The sequence below is a fragment of the Rhea americana genome, unplaced genomic scaffold (assembly GCF_003343005.1).
Source record: "Rhea americana isolate MKP2758 unplaced genomic scaffold, rheAme1 scaffold_57, whole genome shotgun sequence".
NCBI classification, from domain to species: Eukaryota; Metazoa; Chordata; class Aves; order Rheiformes; family Rheidae; genus Rhea; species Rhea americana.
This window is the reverse complement of record NW_028186723.1, coordinates 3,946,321-3,965,745: the sequence shown is the minus strand read 5'-3', so window position 1 is coordinate 3,965,745 and position 19,425 is coordinate 3,946,321. Positions and strand designations below refer to the sequence as shown.

The 19,425-nt window shown below is 33.1% G+C and overlaps 1 protein-coding gene across 1 annotated transcript in view; it reads left to right on the top strand.

Annotated features, from left to right (window-relative positions):
• The window catches only part of PDZD8 (PDZ domain containing 8), a 62,648-nt gene extending 43,919 nt beyond the window's left edge, over window positions 1-18,729 (top strand). Inside the window, exons 4-5 of the mRNA XM_085319050.1 lie at window positions 11,744-11,906; window positions 14,275-18,729. Of these exons, the coding sequence (XP_085175176.1) occupies window positions 11,744-11,906; window positions 14,275-16,469 (2,358 nt within the window). The 3' untranslated portion in view covers window positions 16,470-18,729. The remainder of the gene's footprint in view (window positions 1-11,743; window positions 11,907-14,274) is intronic.
• Window positions 18,730-19,425: the final 696 nt, after the last annotated feature.

The following is a 19,425-nucleotide window of genomic DNA, read 5'->3' as shown; positions in this document are numbered from 1 at the left end:
TCTGTAATAGCCATCTTGTCATTCATTAACATTCGTGGCAGACGTAACAGTTGTCAGGAAGATAGTACACTTAGTGCAATCACAAACTCTAACTTAAGTCTTATGATATTTTAAATTGTATAATTACATTGCTTTTAGGTACATATGAAATTATTGTTGCTTAGACTATGTTATTACCAAGGACATAATTCATATTACCAGGAATTATAATGGTTTGTTTGTGAGAGTGTTTTTTTWACTTATTTCTTGCACAGCATTGAATAAGTAGTTGTTTAAAATATCACACTTTTAGTGAGTCAAACGATATTGCTCAAGTTCCTCAACTCTGATGTGAAACTTAATCTAATAATCTTATTGCAGCTGATGCTGTTGTAAGGAGTAAGCTAGGGTGCAGGAGCCTGTATGATGGCAGTACAGAGCAGGGCTGCAACAGCTTCTTTGGCCTGTCTCTCCTCCTTGGTCCTTGCCACTACCTCCAGTAGCATCGAGTTCTTTCTCCAAGCAGTGTTTCAGCAGTAGCTTCTTGCAATGATGCTGCTACTGTCTCAAAGTTAAGCTTTTGGTGAAGAGAGTCCCAGACAAGAAGTATTTTTTGAAGTTCCTGCTCATTCATGCACTAGACACTAGCTGTAAGTTTTTGAAATTAGCGTTACTATTGTTGTAATAAAAATGCTTCTGTTCCAGAATAAAATCAGCCTATAAAAACATTTCCGTTCTTTTCCAGAAATGTAATTTTTAGTGAGATCTAAGGGATATAATTTGTATTCATTTGAAAATACTACTATATATTTTATTTCTTTGGAAATTGGCATCTGTAATGCATGTTACTGTAACTACAATGGAAAACAATATTTTTAGTTTTGATGACAAAATGCACATCAATAATCAGTATTAATGCTGATTGATGTGGTGGACGAAATTGTCATGCAGTTTCTCTTTGTAGAGAAGTATATTCTCCACAGTCACTATTATTTCCATTATAAATGACTTTTACTGGATGTTCTCATAATTTTAATTCCTTGCATTGGGATTAATAGTAAGTGTTTTCTATGAGAAATAATTGTTTAATAAATTAATAGTTTAATGGTAACTGCTTTGTATTAGATTTAATTAAAAGTTATAATACAAACATAATTATTGGCTGTTTTACAGGTTTGCTTTTAATGTATACACTTGAATGTATTTTTTTCTCCACTTAGAAGAAATGAAAATCCCAGATTAATCTCTCTCACTCGTGCACATATTCACAAGTCCACACTTTTATGTTTCCTTTAATCTCCTGTATCTTTAATTTGTGTTATAACACAAATTAGTACAAATTAATAAATTATTATAACCAACTTTTCATTGGTTCTGTCTCACACATAGTATTCGCAATCCTAGATGGTCCCATCAACCTCTGTTTTAAGATACAGCTTCAGTACGCCTATTTCAGTAAGCGTAACTTTTTTTTAAATAGGCTACATGAGGTTTTTACAAAACATTTGTATAAAAAATGAATCATGCTAAAGTAATATTAGAGGAAGCCTCCTTTCTCTCAAAGACAGATGGTGATATAAGAATTTGAAAAAAATCAATCTTTTCCATTTTTTTAGGGCTGAAGGAAATAATCACAGTTGGGTTTAATAAAAATTAAAAGGATGTGACTAACAGCACTTAAAGAAGGGCCACATTGGTGTTTGTACTAAATTGCTCTTCAAAGAAGAGCTACACATAAAACTGAAGGTCTGCATTTTACCCGCTTATGACATTTTGAAGTTAAATGCAGGTTTTCTGCTGCCTTGTTTGTCTTCAACGCCTATGTTCAACTCCTATAATTACTATTCAGTGAGAATGCCTCAGCAATTCATGGTAATTGCTGAACAGTTTACTTTTTGCGTTTCACATAACCTGTTTTCTTGTACATTTGAAAGTACTTTTTACTTTTTTTTTTTTTTTTTTTTTTTCTTAATTTAGTAAAATAGTGCCAACAGTGTGTCAGAAATACAGGAGAAAAATGATGTGTAGCTCCTTATTTTGTTCACGAACTAGGTTGTTCTGTGTTTTGCTGATGTTAAATGGTTTTAGTGCTCATTGAGTAGATGTGCAGATGTTTAACTCTACTACCATGAACTAGTTCACTGGTTTCAGAAAAAATAGCTCATGATGCAGAATTGTGGCTTTAATGAATTATTGTTTTAAATCCGATCTTTGTCCAATATGTAACTCATTTCAGCGAGAAATTACCATCATATTTTGTAATGTATATTTTTATAGTTTTTATGAGCTATTATATAAAACAAAATCATGAGACCCATTATCTGGCTATATAGCAGGTCAAGTAAAAATCTCTAAAATAATTTATCCGTAAAACAGCATCTTCCTAAAAGTTTTTTTTTTAAAAAAAAGTTGCAATCTCCATCTGAGATAATGGTATCTTCCCATACAGGGAGCATAATTCACATAGCCAGAAAAATTATCATAAAAAAAGCTCTAACATCTCACCTGCATTGTTTTGAGTATATTTATTGCTACTAAAAATGTCTCAATTGACTCTAATACTTCACAAGAAGGCTACTATTCTAGATCTTACCAAGACAGAGGTAGTGATTCCAGTACTTATAACTCTGATTTCTCTTTCTGGCACATTTACTCTACAAACTTTTCATTAATAATGTCATTTGGTTGTTTAAATAGAAAGTGTGTACCCACTAAAAAAAAAATCTTATTTTACGTAGTTGATATATGACAGATCTTTTCCATGGGAAATTTTATCTCTTAAAAAAAAAATGCTTCCCAGTTTGAATGACTTTGAAATTTCTGTTTTTCAGATAGTGTTTCAGGTTAGTCAAAACACTTTAATTTCTTAGAATTTTGTGTCACTTCTGACCTTTCTGTGCTTTAGGTGACTTGTGTTGTCAGTCTGCCAAACTTTCTACTGGAAGTTAGCTGTTATAATTGTGAAAGGAAATTAATAACTTTTTTATGACTGATATTCTGCATGATGTGAAAATTCTGTTATGGTTAGGATATTTGAAATGGGCGGGAAGAAATAAAAATGGGGCAAAGGACAAGTAAAACAATATTAGACAATATTTCAAAGCAATTGAAGGTAGGTCCACTTTGCTGTCACGGCATTGTAATTATCCATATGCCTGAAATAACTCAGATTCCAGTGCCACCTTAAATGTACTAAGTCTTAGCTCAATCTCAGCATCAGTCTTAAAACAGAGTTAGTTTATCTTGCACTGATTAGACTGACACCAGAATGCAGATTAACTGTATATATTTCTATGTTATAGTCAAAGCAGACCATAAGAAAGCACTCAGATTACTCACTACGCATTTGCAGAAGCCAGTAAAGGTCTTCTGAAGGCAGAGATGTTTTAAAAATTGCTCTTAAGAAGGGAAGGAAGTGTGGAAAATGGTCCACACATCAAGTGTTTCATATGCTGACTAGGAATAGCTACAAGTTCAAAACAAAAAAACAAAGACACTTTTTCAAAGCTGAGTTTTTAACACCTGAAAAACTTGATAAGATCCAGTGCTATTAGGACTTCAGTGGTTGTCTTAACTTTACTGAATGCTGTGTTTTCTAGTGTTTAAATTTAAACTGTACCATTTGAAATGACTATACAATTCCTGTGCTTTAATGAGCAGTCAGAGCTCCTTTTGAAAAGTTAATAGCAGTCACAGTGAACTTGCTGATCACAGATGAGCATCTGAGTCAGTCTGCTCAGTTAGAATTAGATAATATTAGAAATTTTCTTCAATAAAAAATGAAGAGGCCACAAGCTGATGGTTTTGGTATCCATTCAGTGACACCCAAAACGATGCAAAGGAATAGCTAGTCCCATAACAATCACTGTTCATACTGTAAATAACTTTGCCAGTACCTGATTTGTCAGGAGTTGATGTTCTAGTTGGTTACTTATCTAATTTGTGATCTTTTTTGGCTGATATGATATAAAACACAAATATAGAAAATAGGATTTAATAAACTAAGGAAGTTGTAGTATTGAATAAGACTAAACAATCTAGAAAAGGTATTTTCCAATATTGCAAGAGTGTATGCTAGACAGATGCTGTGACTCTTCTCAAGATTATTCGGAATGTCAGCTCATTCCGATGGTCTACTGATGAAGACTGTTTTCAAGACAAAATGTATTTTTTGAACTTTTTGATGTAAAAGGTGATGAGCATGAAAGGTTTTTTTTCCTCTCTCAGGTTTCAATGGATGAAAGATAAGGCAAGTGACCAGCTACAAAGGACAGCTGTTATTTATATGAATACTGAAAAACATCTCTAGAGTCACTGCCTTAAGAGCAGAGCAAGAGCTGCAGTGAAGGAAAATAAAACACCAGCTGAACCAAGTAATTAAAGTAGTCTGAAGCTGAAAGGATCAGCCTGGTCTAGAAATCCACTGCAAATGCTACAATGAACATTGAGTTGAGGCAAGGCATTGATTCATACAAACTAAGTACCACCACAGGATGAATTAAGAAAATGTGGTTATGAATCTAAATAAATTCTGTAATATCCTTGCAGAGACAGTTTTCTGATAGAACTTTAACTTTCTCTAATATTCATTATAGCTCAGACTTGTTCACCATGAAGCTTTATTTTTTAAGTGCATACTTATGATGAAAGCTTATTCTGCAGTTATTAGCCTTTCCAAAATATTTTTGTCTTGCATATTAAGTGTTCTTTAAGTTTTTAATGGTTTTGTTAACTTTTTTGTAAGCAAAAGGGGCAGAAGAATACCTTTAAATTAAACTGTTTTGGAAAAAAACACAATTCTAATAAGTTTAGTACAATATATGTTTGCTCAGCATATTTGTCCAATATATTTTAGCAAAATTTAATTTAGAGAGAAATCACTTCAACATGTTTCTGTGGCAATTAACTGAATCAATTTAAACAAATAAGAAAAAATGCATGGAAGTTTTCAGGCACTTACAGTATTAAAGGTATATGCTTCTGTTGTGTAGAAGCAGCATCACATAGCAAGAAAGAACATATGAATTACTGTTACACAAGTCTTGATACAGGTTTTAAAACAGTAACAATTTCATAATAAAGAATAAAATTCAGATTTTTATTCAAGCAATTTTAGGAAACATATTGTATGAATTTCTTTTAAAATTAATTTGCCAATCAGTAAACTGCTTTCCAATTTAATATCTATGTTTCTAGTATGTGCTGGTTTCTTAGAATGCAGTATGTCTTCTAGAAATATACTGAAGTTTTAAGTAGCCAATGTACAACTCTTCATATTAGATTACAAACCCCTATTTAAAAAAGAAAAAAGTGGAAAGCAATTAACATTTATGCTTCTAGTGGAGACTAAAAGAACAGTGGAAGAGTCAAGTTTATATCTAGAATTAATTTTAATGCAAAGAAGATTTTCTTCCTTTAAAATAGGGTATTACAATGCTGTATTTCGCAAGTTTTATTTAATTTTCTAATTTCTTTTAAATTAGTTTTCACGGGTAGCAGGCCTACTAAAGTAAATACTGAAGATATTGAGGCACATATATATCATTTATGTAGCCAGGTCCTGGAGTTGGGCTTTTTGTTTGTTTTTCATGTTTGTTTTTCCGGCATGTTAGAATTTGCATATAACCCAGAGACTCACTTGGAAAACTCTACCTAATTAACAAGGTTCAGAAATGAATTATTTTAATGGATTCCTATGTAACTCTGTGTGTGTGCATGTGTATATATTGATATATCTACACACACACGAGACATAACAGTGGTAACAACTAGTTATAATTTTTTAATAACCAGTGCCTACTTTATTGACTATGGAAGGCTGGTTATTAGGGTTTAGTCAAATGCTCAGAAAGCTTTCTCCTTTTCCTGTTGTTGGGAGTTTTCTCTGTCTGGGAAGTATAAAGGGTTTCTGTCATCTRTTCCTATGGGATCTGTGACCAAGGTCTGTATCAGCCAATTTCCATGTAAGATTGTTTTTTTTGACTGTTTCCCCAGAACATTTGAGGGGATACTCCTGTGTGCAGACAGGAGGACTGCAGAATTGAACGGAAGTGGCTTGCGCTACTCTAGCCCCATAGTTTTGCACTTTGGGACCATGTTACAAAGGAAAGAAAACAGCTACTCTTTTTCTAAAGCATAGTTTGAAATCCTCAGAACATTCAAAAAACTAACTTTTTTGAGTCTAGTGTTASTAAGGATTGTATCATGAGATTAATGATCTATGAGATTAATGATCCCTGCTTCCTTTCTTTGTCTGATCTTGCTCAGATAAATAAGCTAGGCAGCTCATACATGACGACTGCATTCAGTAATGGAGTCAAAGGTATAGTGTTAAAGTCCGTATTTTAATGATACATGCCAAAACCCTTTTTCTAATAATGTAAATTTCTGAGCCTTTAGAACAGAAGCAACTGCTTGCCAGTTTTGTACTTTAATGCTGTTTTCCTGACATGAAATATTCCTTCATTTCCTCTCTTATCATGCAGGATTGTCTGGGAGAATATAATAGTTTACAGGCATATTCGTAGACATATTATCTCTTGTCCTCCAAAATTATGTTAGACCATATCTTCCAAGAATGTATAAGATCTACTGTAGTAAGTCAGAAAAAATAAGATTTTTCATCCACAATGCAGTTGAGTACTGTACAGACATACTACTGACAGTTTGCAACATATACAACAGATTACATATCGTTAACAATTGCAGTATTTCATCGATAGTCAATAAGCAACAATTCTAAAAATGTTATTATTTGATGTAAAGTCAATGAAGTTAGATTTCTTGCATGTGCTTGGATGATCRGACTACTTTTAGTGTTTATTTAAAATAATGGGAAATGCTCATTTAACTTTACCTACGTGTTCACAGATTTAAATGAAATGCTGATTTATAATTCCTGTGTATCTGCAAATTCTTTCAAACTGATTATTTTATGAAACATTTGCAGAATGGCAATTACATCTTATATTGACATCAAAATATTCAGCCATTTTAATGATATAGGCAAGCTGTAGACTTCTGAATTATCAATATGCAGCTATGAAGTTCAGTATCAGTATATTCAAATTAAAAAAGGTTAAAGAAGCTGACTTTTACTGGCAGCCAACATTTGCCATGTTTTCAAAATGGCAAGGCTGAGGTAGGGAACACAACATAGTATTTTGTGCATTTTATTTCCAGAAAACACTTTTAATACTGGACTGAGAGCAATGATGGGATTATGTTTCACAGTGGCTCTTACGCTGGTGCATATGAATGAACTAAAACCTGTATTGTGAAATCAACACTTATGTACTTCGTCCCACTAAAACCCAAGCATTCACAGCACCACATCAAAATGTCTTATTAATTTTAAAGTGAAAGGAAATTTTGTGTCCTTTTCTTTTTTTCCTTGAATAATAAAACAATGTTACATTACTAGCCCTTTTGTTTTTTTTTCTCCCCGTTCAAGATGGGCATTCCTGTTCTATTGCACCTTACTTTCAAAAAGTATTTCATAAATAATCCTGTAGTGCTTCACAATTATATGTTCCTTTTTTAAGAAGGATCATTTGCTAAATGTTATGAAATTGTTTAGCTCTCTCTGAATATAAATTTCACTGAATGTATGCCTTTTACTGAGATGCATTTAGTATTACCTTCTTTATCTTGCACCTTGACCAAGTATTTGCAGTGGGAGGGTTGCAGATGGTCATAGAGCGCAACTATTACATAGATTAAACTAAAATAATCTTGTTTTAATGCAGTGTAGCTACTTGGTTGTGACTCCCTTTTCTCCAAAGCACCACTTTCAGTTTTTCTGCCTTACATTATGCTTCCTTGATAATAAATGTCCTTTCCTTATCAGCATCTCTATTCTACTCCGTGTGATTCAGCTGATTTTGGTCCTTCTGATTTTTTCTATCCCAGTAAACCTTTATTTTTTTGCATGTATTATCATATTTTAGTATGAGAGAAGGGGAGAAAGATATAAAGTAGCCCTGTTTGATGTACAAAAATGCCTGTTTTAGTGAGTTCAGTTGTCAGAGTGGGGAGTATTTCAGAAAGCTTGAAAGAGTTTAATTTCACTGTAGCTAGCTGAGTGGTAATAACACTTGGTGAAACTCAGAGTTCCCAGACAGAAAAATCAAGAAAGCTATACATCTGATTTGGGCTGATGAATAAAAACCAGTTGTTGTGAGAAATCTTGTGACTGTGCAAAGTTAATAAAATGTTGAGATGAACTTTGCTTGTTATGTTCAAAGGATCTCTCCTTTCAGAAACAGCTTTCCATCAGATATTGTTAGAATATTGCAAGTCTCTCTGCCATCAGTTTCATACACATCCTGCCATCAGATTCATACAGTCTAAAAAGTAGTCAGTGTCCTTACGTGGAAATGTTCAGGGATACCCAAGTGTCTTTTTGGTCCCAGCTATCCCTAGTTTCTTTTATGTGGTCTAGCCCTGGGGGAGGAGGGAAGGGTTGAAATGCTGGAAATCACCACAGAGATTTCYAGTCTTTTACTCTAGAGGATATTTTGCTTGTTAAATCATACTGTTATTGAGAACTGCTCAAAGAAGTCCTTAGATTCAAAGGAAGCTTTAAGAGGATGAGGATCTGTGCTGACAAAAGTCTGTAAGAAAACTTCTGGAAACACTTTTACTTTTTAGAAAATATCTAATTATGCCCTTTCCCCCTATTTTATTCATCACATCTGCCATGATTCATAAGTAATAACAGTGTAACCACTGTTCTGAGGTTGTGGCTGCCTTTTGTCCAAATTGCTAGATGTTACATTACTAGCCCTTTTGTTTTTTTTTTTGTGTGTAAGCTTCTCATTTTGAAATAAAACTTATTACTTTCTCAAAGTGGATCTTTAGAAATGTCATGGCTTTTGTGTGCCGCTGTTTGAACAGAAGAGAAAACATTCGTCCAACTGTAAAGCAAAGTTTGGTTTTCATGAGGTAACGCTTATGTTATGATGGTCAACTTTCCTTAGCAGTTGACTATTTTTCTGATCTTTTCAAAGATGGATTACATAGTTATCACATGTTGCAAACAAACAAATAGCAAACTTTCTTCTGCAGTAATGCAAAATTAACAGACTATCCATCCTATATGAACCATGATTTTAAAGTGTTGTGTCATGTCATATTCATTAACTGCAGTTCTAGGAATTAAGATCCAGAACTTGTATTAGATTTCAGAACAAACCATAGATTTTGAAAGTAAATGTCTCCCTTAAGGAGCGTAATTAAATTGCCAAAATGTTTTAGCATTAAAAAAATCCCAATGGGATGATTTTTTTCCATTTCTCCAGCATTCAGACTAAAGATCCATTTATTTCCTGAAAGCCCATCACTGAGAAACTTCATAGTTGTATCCTTATGAAAAGTAAGACAAAATGTTTATAGTCTGCTTTTCAGTCTGTATAATATTCATGTTTAAGCCAGTGCTCCGTAAGTGGAAGTTTATTTTCTCTTCTTTGTTATGTTTAATTGTTAGTTTAATTATCTATTCAAACACAAAGGTTTGTAAATCTTTTTTCAGCTCTAATAATATGAGGCAAGACTTTCAAAGCCTTTTTAGTAAAAGTGAGATTTGAGTACTTAATCTGTGGCAAATTCCAGAAATAGGAGCTTGCTTGTTGACTGATAATAATATGCAGAGCTGCATAATGTGGAGTGATATTTTTCAAGGGAATTTTTGTTTTGGGTTCATATAATACCATACCATATTCATGGCACTTGTTTTTGATAGCTAAAATATTAAACCAATATTGTTTGAAATTGTAGTAATTATTTGTGTTGTCTCCATATATGCATACAATTCGCATGTGAAAATTGCTAGTGTAGAGCCATATTACGTATAAATTAAAGGAAGTAAAATAAAAGATTTTTTTTCTTTAAATATTTCTAGTATTTTTCTGTGACTTCAAAACTATTTAATGGTGTCATCAGGATTTCTCTGGTGTAAATAGGGATGACCTTAAGAAAAATTGAAGCAATTGTTTTTGTGGGCAATTAAACTTATTTATTTGCTTTACAGAAGAACCTTAAATCCTAGAATTGCAGTTCAACTTGTTAAGTCTTGTTTTACATACTCTACTGAGCATAGATAGTGTCCTGAAGAGTTCAATTTGCCTTTCACAATAGACAGATTTACAAAGCTTGAGAGAAAATATCCTTGCTTAAGTGACTATGTGAAATGCAGAAAGTTAGTGGGAAAGCTTAGAAAGTTTATGCAAGTCTGCTTCTTTAAACTCACTACTGTTGTTAAGAGAACAGTTAATTAGTATAGYATTTTAAATTCTATAAAGAGCAAAACTTCAATTAACAAAAAACAAGAATATGCAGCTGTTAGGACTAGAGCGAAGGAATAACGACAGACTTGTGCAGCTAAGGAGAGAGTCATGTACTGAAGTTAAATGATCCACTCCATCTGTTAAAAGCCACCGTACAAAAATAAGCAAACCAACATGTCCTCAGAAGAGGAGGATCAACTCCAGACAGTTCAAACACAGACAATTGAATAGCAACAAAGTAAATGCAGAAGGATAGGGGAGAGGACTGTCTACCTAAGCTCAGTAAATTGAAAATAAATAGAAAGTTTCCTATGGAGGTTTTCTACAAACAGTATCTGTGTCTCATTTCTTGAGAACAAGGAAGCAAATTAAATTTCTCTACTTAGAGCTAAGATGAACTGTGAATTCTCTTTCAAACGGACAGAATATCGTTTGGCAGAGAGAAAGTAGACAGTCATTTGAAACACTTCAAAGGGAATGCCCATTAGGAAAAAAAGTGTGCATTTTTTTATTCCTTAAAAACATTATTTGAGATCTACTGCAATTTTTTTATTAACAGACATTGAGGTATAGTGAATAGTATATTCTCAGTATGTTCTTTGAGAGAGATCTTTTCTTGTATCTTGGAAGTCTATGCATGTATGTTGGGTGAAATTCTACTATGGATATTGCACCTCCATCATTTTTAAAGAATAAAGTATTTGAAGTTGCTGAGTTAAATTTTATGTTACTTTTGTAAGGCTTCTTGACAAGATAAATATAAGAAATGGTTCTTATTCATTCGAGAAACTTCTTATACTATTTTAAATGTTGTGTTTTGCGTTAGTAAATATGTATAAATACCACATAAATTTGTTCTAAATATACTTAGTTACATGTGTGTGTTCTTAATTGTTTTCTCACCCCAAATAGCTTTTGTATAGACTACTGAAGAGCTATTGGTGAGAAACAGGTTTTATAACTTTATTTTGTACATCAAAATAATACCTAGATTGGTGGTCAGTATTAATTAAATAAAATTTAATATTTAATATTAAATAGTATTGTCCTGATAGATAGATGAGGTTGTGTACAGCTTTATTAGGACTGGGTTTTTTTATAAAAATGAGCCTTTTGCTGCTATTTCAGCAGATTAGTGTTTATACGGTGTAGCTGAATATTGTTATTATTTGTATATAAGTGATTGAACAGACACATAAACACATATGTTTTGCTGACAATTTCTTGCACTACCTTCTAGTTTCAGCATATTTGGCTCTTCAGAACTGGTGGCATTTGGGTCCATTTTTCCCCAAAATTGTAAACTGAATTGGCAGATAGTGAATACATTATGTGATAATGTACTTATTGAATTCAACAGATGTCCTAATGTAATTCTTTTCATTGTATCAGCTATGTTTAGTTAAAATCATAAGTAACTATGAGTCCTTACAGTAAACTAATCAACGTATTCTAACTTGTAACTTCTTTCTCTCTAGGCAGAACTAGTTAAAGGAAATTTGCAAAGTGTTGGACTAACACTCCGCCTTGTGCAATCCAAAGAAGAAGATGCAGGGCATGTTGTTATTGAAACAGTTACTCCGAACTCTCCTGCAGCAGCTGCTGATCTACAGAGGGGAGATAGACTTCTGGCAATTGGCAGTGAGTAATATGTCAACTTTTAAAATAACAGTGTGATCTTGCCAAGTGGAAGGACATTTTTGCACACGGTTCTACTTGACTTCCTTTCTCAACAATTAAAGATATTTTTAGTTTAGGGAAAACGAACCTTTGTGTATTTGTGACCACTTAATGAATCATTCACTTGATCCATTTTTTTGCATCTTTATTTACTCTCTGTTAGACAAAAGCTATATAAAGTTGAAGACACATTTAAATGTCAATATATTTTAATTGCTCTAATAGCGAAGCTGTGAGGTTTCCTACTTGTTTTTTTTCCAATGACACTGTAAAATCTGCTTGGATTATAAGGAAAGTCATAGTATTTTATATCCAAGATATGAATGCTCAGCACTGACTTTGAAGTAATAGTTGAGTATGGAACAAGCACTGTAAGTGTATTTTTGACAAACAGAGCAACCTTATGAAACTTTTAATATTATTTAGAAAATATAATAGATACATAATTATATATAATTTTAAAATTACAGTACAAATATTAATATTATTTAGAAATCTAATTTTAGCTTCACGCATTTAAAGATTTTGGCCAAATTTTGGAAGATAGGTGTTGCATTGAAACAAGAAAATATCTTTCACTTTTTGTGGGAGTGGGTTTTTTATTATTATATCTGTCAAAATCCCTGGAAATTGTGAAGTGGATTGAAACGGCTTTGTTTTATACAATTTAAAATCAGACCAGCTCCAAATGTATCTCCAATATTTCTGTTTTATATGGACCATATGACCAACAAAGAATTAGATCATGATCGTAAATCATAATCAGTCACTGAAACTGGAAATTTTACTTCTTTAGACTTGACAGTTGGAAGGGATCTATGGGCAGAAAGACAGATAAACCATTAACAGGAACAACAGCTAATAAACTCAGTGAAGGGACCAGATAGGAACCTGATAATGATCATTAAGAAATAATGCAGTTTTTATTCTACTGGATATTATGGGACTACCTACTACATTGTGTAGTAGGAATTGTAAGCAGCTTAGCTTAAAGTTAATGGGGCTTGTACACTGTCAAGAGATCATATAATGAAGAAAAAGCTGTGGGAATATCCTTGTATGTTAATAATGGTTTAGAAATAAGTATAGATAACATTGACAAAACAATGTAAATGAAAATCATTTCAGGGAAAAATGATAAAGGAAGTTCTGTTAGGATTGTGTGGTTAATTTGGATCTAGAGAGATTATCTCCATAATGCTGTTGCTAAGAAAGAAATGTAGCAAAAATTGCATAATTATGAGCTATAGTATCCTAGATATCTCTGCATATGATAGCTGGTGCATTTCTTTGCCAAACATTAACTGTACAAGTTAAAGTTATTTCAGATTTTGTTTTGTAAGCCTTTATGATACTATAGGAAGAATTTATGTCACAATTTACTATAAAAATAAAATTCCATCTATTTATAACATGAATTATTTAATGTGTTTATGTGTCTGTTAGGGGTTAGATATCTGACCAGAGAGGTTTTACAGACCAGAACCAAAGTTAGAGAATATAATGAGTCATTATAATAAGGTACTGCCTAAATCCCCATTGCACTACTCTTTTGATTTAGAAGGATATTGAGTAGCTTCAGATAGGCAGTTGATGATTGCTCCAGCACAAGAGAATAGTCATTTTACATTACCCACTGCATGACTTCATTTGGATTATATGCTTATTAATATACTTTAGCTAGCACCTAATTTGTTGATCTTGACTCTTAATGTAACTTGGAGGTACTGTCAAATGGTTTTGGAAGCTCAGTGATGAGGCAGACAATTCAGTTTAGCATCACTATTTAGCCACATTGAGAATTTAGTCACATTGAAAATGCGACATTTTGCCTATATTTTCCTGTTAACATATTAGAACTCTTTTTTTTTGTTAGTCTACTTCTGCTCTTATTACAATAGTACGTATTTTTAGATATCGATCTCACTTGAATCTGTTGTTAAATGACTACTTCTAAAAAAATCCAAATTACAGTAAGGCTAATAACAAAGGTTAAGAAAGGTAACATCACATTAGTCTGTTAACATCCTATTAATAATGTTAAATCAACATTAGTCTTTATAGTGTTAATGCCAGTTGCAGTCGAGACTGTGTGAGTTTCCTTTCCAGCTCCTGAAGTCATATATAAATAAAATGGAAAGGATCCAGSTGTTACCTGTCAGTTTAGATCTTCTGTCATAATTGTTTGATTTCTTTTATTAGTAGTAGTAATACAATTGTTCATTATTCCAGTTCTAAGGGGTTTTGCTGACTATATTTGGCCGTTTACATAGCTATTGTATTTTCAAATTTACCTTTTTTTTTTGTCCCTTTTTCTTTTTTTTAATAGGTGTTAAAATCACATCAACTGTGCAAGTGTTGAAGCTCATTAGACAGGCTGGGGACAGAGTTTTAGTGTTTTATGAAAGGCCTGTTGGGTATAATCAACATGGTTCAGCACTACAGGATGGATTTGGACAATTGGAAGACTCTGCTTTTTTGACACAGCCAGAAGATGACCAAGCTAGTATATCAGCTGATGTTGAAAATAAAGATTTTGATTCAGAATTCGAGGACTTAGCATGTGAGTCAACTGATCAAAAAGAAGATACGCCAACAACTCAGAGTCCCAAACGTTCAGCTGTAATATTTTCTACTAAACCACTTGGAACTATATCTCCGATTCTGAATCGAAAATTACTTTTAGGAAACTATCAGACAACATCAAAAATGCAACAAAAAGATGTAGCTAAAGTGGCAACACCTAAAACTTCTGAAAGTTCAGATACATCACAGCAATCAGGTAAACAGTCACAAGGCTCTAGTAATAAGCCTCCAGTACCACCTAGACCCCAAAATAAGCCTACTTTGCCAACTAGTGAAACTCAAAATCTGTTAGAACCTGGAGGTGTATGTTCTGAGAAACCAGAGAGGCCACCTCCACCTATAAATAATGTAGATAAATGTACGGAGAAGGTAGTAAAGAATAATGATCAAATAGAAGACCCAGTGGTATCAAAAGTATTAACAGTACCAAAACAAGATACATTAAAAGATGGAATTTCAGAAAATGCACGTAGTGCTAGAGATAGTGGAGATGATCATCAGCCATGGGAATCACCAGAAATTCCTTATCGAATTCGACAAGGTCGATGGCCAAGGACAAGAGCATCTTCCTGTATATTTGAAGTGGAAGGATACCAGAAGTATCTTAATGTAGCACTGTGGTGCAGAGACCCTTTCAAAGCAGGTGGTTTTATCTGCTTAGGGTATGTAAGCATAAAGCTTGAAGAAATTGCTTTAGATTGTATAGCTACATCATCCATGGAATATATTAGAACATTTAAATTGGATGCTCCTACACCTAAAGCAGCAGTCACTAGAACGGCACTGCGGAATTTAACAACACATAAGGGATTCAATGAAAAATTTTGCTATGGTGATCTAACTTTACACTTTAAATATTTAAAAGAAGGAGAATTAGATGATTCGAACTTTCTGCTAGAGAAAGAAAAGGAATGTCAGTTGGAAGAAGAAGGTCGTGCAGTTCAGAAAGAAGATCCTTATTTGGGACAAATCATTTTTACCGAGAACAAGCATAACTTTCAAGATACTCAGTTTCAGAATCCAACTTGGTGTGATTATTGCAAAAAGAAAGTTTGGACTAAAGCAGCTTCACAGTGCATGCTCTGTGCTTATGTTTGCCATAAAAAATGTCAAGAAAAATGTCTAACTGAGACACCCTTTTGTGTAGGAGCTGAAAAGAGACTTGATCGAACTGTGGGAAGTTGTAGAGCAGAAGGGCAGGAAGCTTCACAGGCTGTATCCTCTCGTGTTGATTCAGAATCTAAATCTGTTAATAAAACCACAGGTTTGACCAGGCATATCATTAACACAAGCACCCGTTTGTTAAATCTTCGTCAAGTCCCCAAAGCTCGCCTTTCTGAGCAAGGAACAGACACTGTAGAACCTTCGCCAAAGCACACACCAAACACTTCTGATAATGAAAGTAGTGACACTGAAATCAGTGGTCCTAATAGTCCTTCAAAGCGTGCAGCAGGCACAGGGATAAAGTTAGTGAGAAAGGAAGGTGGTCTAGATGACAGTGTCTTCATTGCAGTTAAAGAAATTGGACGTGATCTCTATAGAAGTTTACCTACAGAGGAGCGATTTCAGAAATTAGAGTTCATGTTGGATAAGTTGCAGAATGAAATAGACCAGGAGCTGGAAAATAATAATTCACTTGTTAAAGAAGAAAAAGAGACAAATGATGCAAGGAAAAAAGCATTAATTTCTACTGCGCTGGCTAAATCAGGTGAAAGACTGCAGGCCCTTACACTGCTCATGATCCATTACAGAGCTGGCATTGAGGATATAGAATCTTTAGAAAACACATCATTAGACCGGCAGTCAAGAAAAATGCCTAAAGATTTAGAGGAAGCCAATATAGCAGAAGAAATGGATAATGAAGACATCAGTCTGACAGAGGCTCCAACATTCAACATATCAGAAGAACCAGTTGATCCACCTCAATCAGTAGACTGATACTTACATATTTAGCATTTGAAAAATGGACTAAGAAGAATACTTTGCACTTAATCATAAACACACAAAAATTAAATTAAAACACTGGTATAATGTACATGACCTGCTTCTCCACAATTATTTGTCTATGTAAAAGTACAGATAATAATGGGTTCCTCATTTTGTTAAAACTGGCTGGTTAAAATTGTGTTAAAACTACATTTTTTGATTCATATTGGAAGTTTATTTTTAATAATTTATATTTAATTTTTCTAAGTATATAACCTTCCCATTTTACATTAATCTGTATGGTGTCCTTAGTGTATTTCTCCCCCCTCTTTTTTTTGAATTCATACTTTCAAAAGGAAATGGGATTTTTGAAATGTTTAATTTCCACTATATGAGAAAAAAAGTTTCAAGTTTGTTGCATGCCTAAGTTGATGACAGACACAGAAAYCACTGAGGGACCAGGCTTTAAAATTTTGATTACAGTTATTGTAGGTCTTCTAGATAGTTCTGTATCTCTTGCCAAACATATCATGAAAGCAAATTAACTTTTATTTTGTCTATTATTAATATTTAGTAAAGGTATCATTGCATATCAAGTCATTTGCTTTCCTTATTTTTGTTAAATGTAAGAACTCTTCATAGTTTGTAATTAACATGAAATATAGTACTGTTTGGTTAAAAAAAAATTACTTCCTTAGAACTTTGGGATATTGCATCCTACTTGAATAATTCTAAGTATTAAATTACAGACCAGTATCTTTTAATTTAATTGGGAATATTTGGAGATAAAAGAGGCTGGTTGCCTTTCAGAACATAACTGTATCTTTAAATATTGTAGTATCTGATAATCTGATAAAAGAAATTTGTACTTCTTAGGAGCTGGAAGTTTTTTTTTTTTTTCACTCTGGAACAGCATGTGATTACAATTTAAGATTTCAAACATTTTAATATTTCACCACAGTTTTTATCATTTCAGAAAGCTTAAGTAACACTTTCCAAAATAGTTAAATGTTACATTTCTCAACATTTTGGGGTAATTATATATTGGTAAACTGTGTTCAGCTTCTCAGATGGAAGAGATGGTCTGAGCAAGAAGACCAACTTTTTCCAGAAAAATGTCSTATAGTGTATATAACATGTTTTTTGGGAGTCAAAATAAGTGACTCCAGTAGAGACAAAGAAGAATTTCAGCCAGCAGCTTTTGACAAGAATCATCTGGTTTTGTGCTATGTGTCAGTTGTGGATCGTAGCATCATGTGGCTACGGCCATTGTTCTTATTTATTTCCTGTAAACGTATATTTTTCATCTTCTATGTTAGAAATTAAGTATACAGTATCATCTTTATTTTAGGTACTGTTAGATACTGATATCGTTATCATTCTTATCACTGATTGTAGAAAAAGTGCTTTTGTGGAAAAGGAATTGACTCTAAGATGGTAAAATTGTTTCTTTAAAATTGTGAGGCAGTCTGTAATGTACTTTTCCATAAAATTTTCTTCTCAATTTATTTTGTGATAGGCAAGAAAAGAAGCAGTGGTTTTCACAGATGGAGAAACTTACTTGTACTTTTAAGCAAAACAATTACTTCCACTTATGCAACTACTGGCACTTTTTTGTGAGTTCTGGGCAGTTGATAATTATTTAGTTAATGTATGGAAAATACTGTCCATGCTAAAATAGGTGTGTCACACTTCTGAAATTATGCTTCAGCAAATAATCACACCAAACTAGCTTCCCTAATTGACTAAAAGTTATTTAACCTATACTTGCTTGAGATGCATATTAAGACTTTCCCACTTCATTTTCTCAGTGGCTTACCATTGGTGGTGATCTGCATTAAATCTCCATCAGTGTTTGCTCTTACAGACTACTATAGAAGTTTTCAAATATATCCAAGTACTTCATTTAAACCCTGGCACACATGAAGGAGCTGTGAAAACAATGCAAATAATGATTTCACAAAAATACATTCAATGTTTTGAATTTACTTGTGTAATACAGTGGGTATGAAAAGCTGGATATAGTTTTCCTCATATGGTATTGCTAATGATGATTGTAAGAGAAAAATGTAGTGCAATATTTTTAAATATACTGAATAGGGAAAGGGTGCAAAATAGTTGTATTTTAGTGATAAGAGGGAAAACAAAATTTCTATTTGGCATTAATTATGGTAAATCTTGAGGGGAAAATTGTAATACTACATTCCTGATGTAATCTTTGCTTCATGCTTGACTGTAAATAGCTGAAAATAAAGAATACCACAGAAAACAAGTATCTTGACTTAGTGATATCTGAATAGGCGGCAGCTACACACATTTACAGAAACTCTGCCTAATATGATTTTGTTGGCTATTATTTTATCATGAGAACAAGCTTTAATAAAATAGTTTTGCTAAATTATAAACTTCTTTGCATTGTGTTAATGTTTTTTAAAATATTTATGTTGCATAGTTTATCATCTAAASCCACTAAAAGAAGAGTATTTTTAGGAGAAAAATAACACATTTTGCATTAAATAAAATTACTGACTGCTGAATTAATTGGGCTTTAAGAATTCTTCGTAATGGATATGCATTTATTTTTATTCTGTACAATTTAATAGTAGGCATAATTTTTCTCCAAAGGGCAACCCAGTTAATTCTTGATGTAGCTGGATACTCTAATAAAATGCTAAAAACAGTAGGATTTATTTACTTTAAGACCTCCAGATAATGTACAAATAATACTGCCATTTTATTGATGATGATAGTAACTACAGATAGAGGGTTGGGGGGGGGAGAGGGAATTGTCTAAGACTTGCCCTGAGCTTCAGAAAATGGAATTAAACAAACCTTTGCCATTTATTAGCTTATTTTCATCTGATCAATTTTTACTTCTGCTTCCCTGGAGGGTTTTTTCTGAAATTCGCAATTAAACACACATGGAAGTTTCCAACTGCAGAATGAAGCAGTGGGAGCAAATGAACTG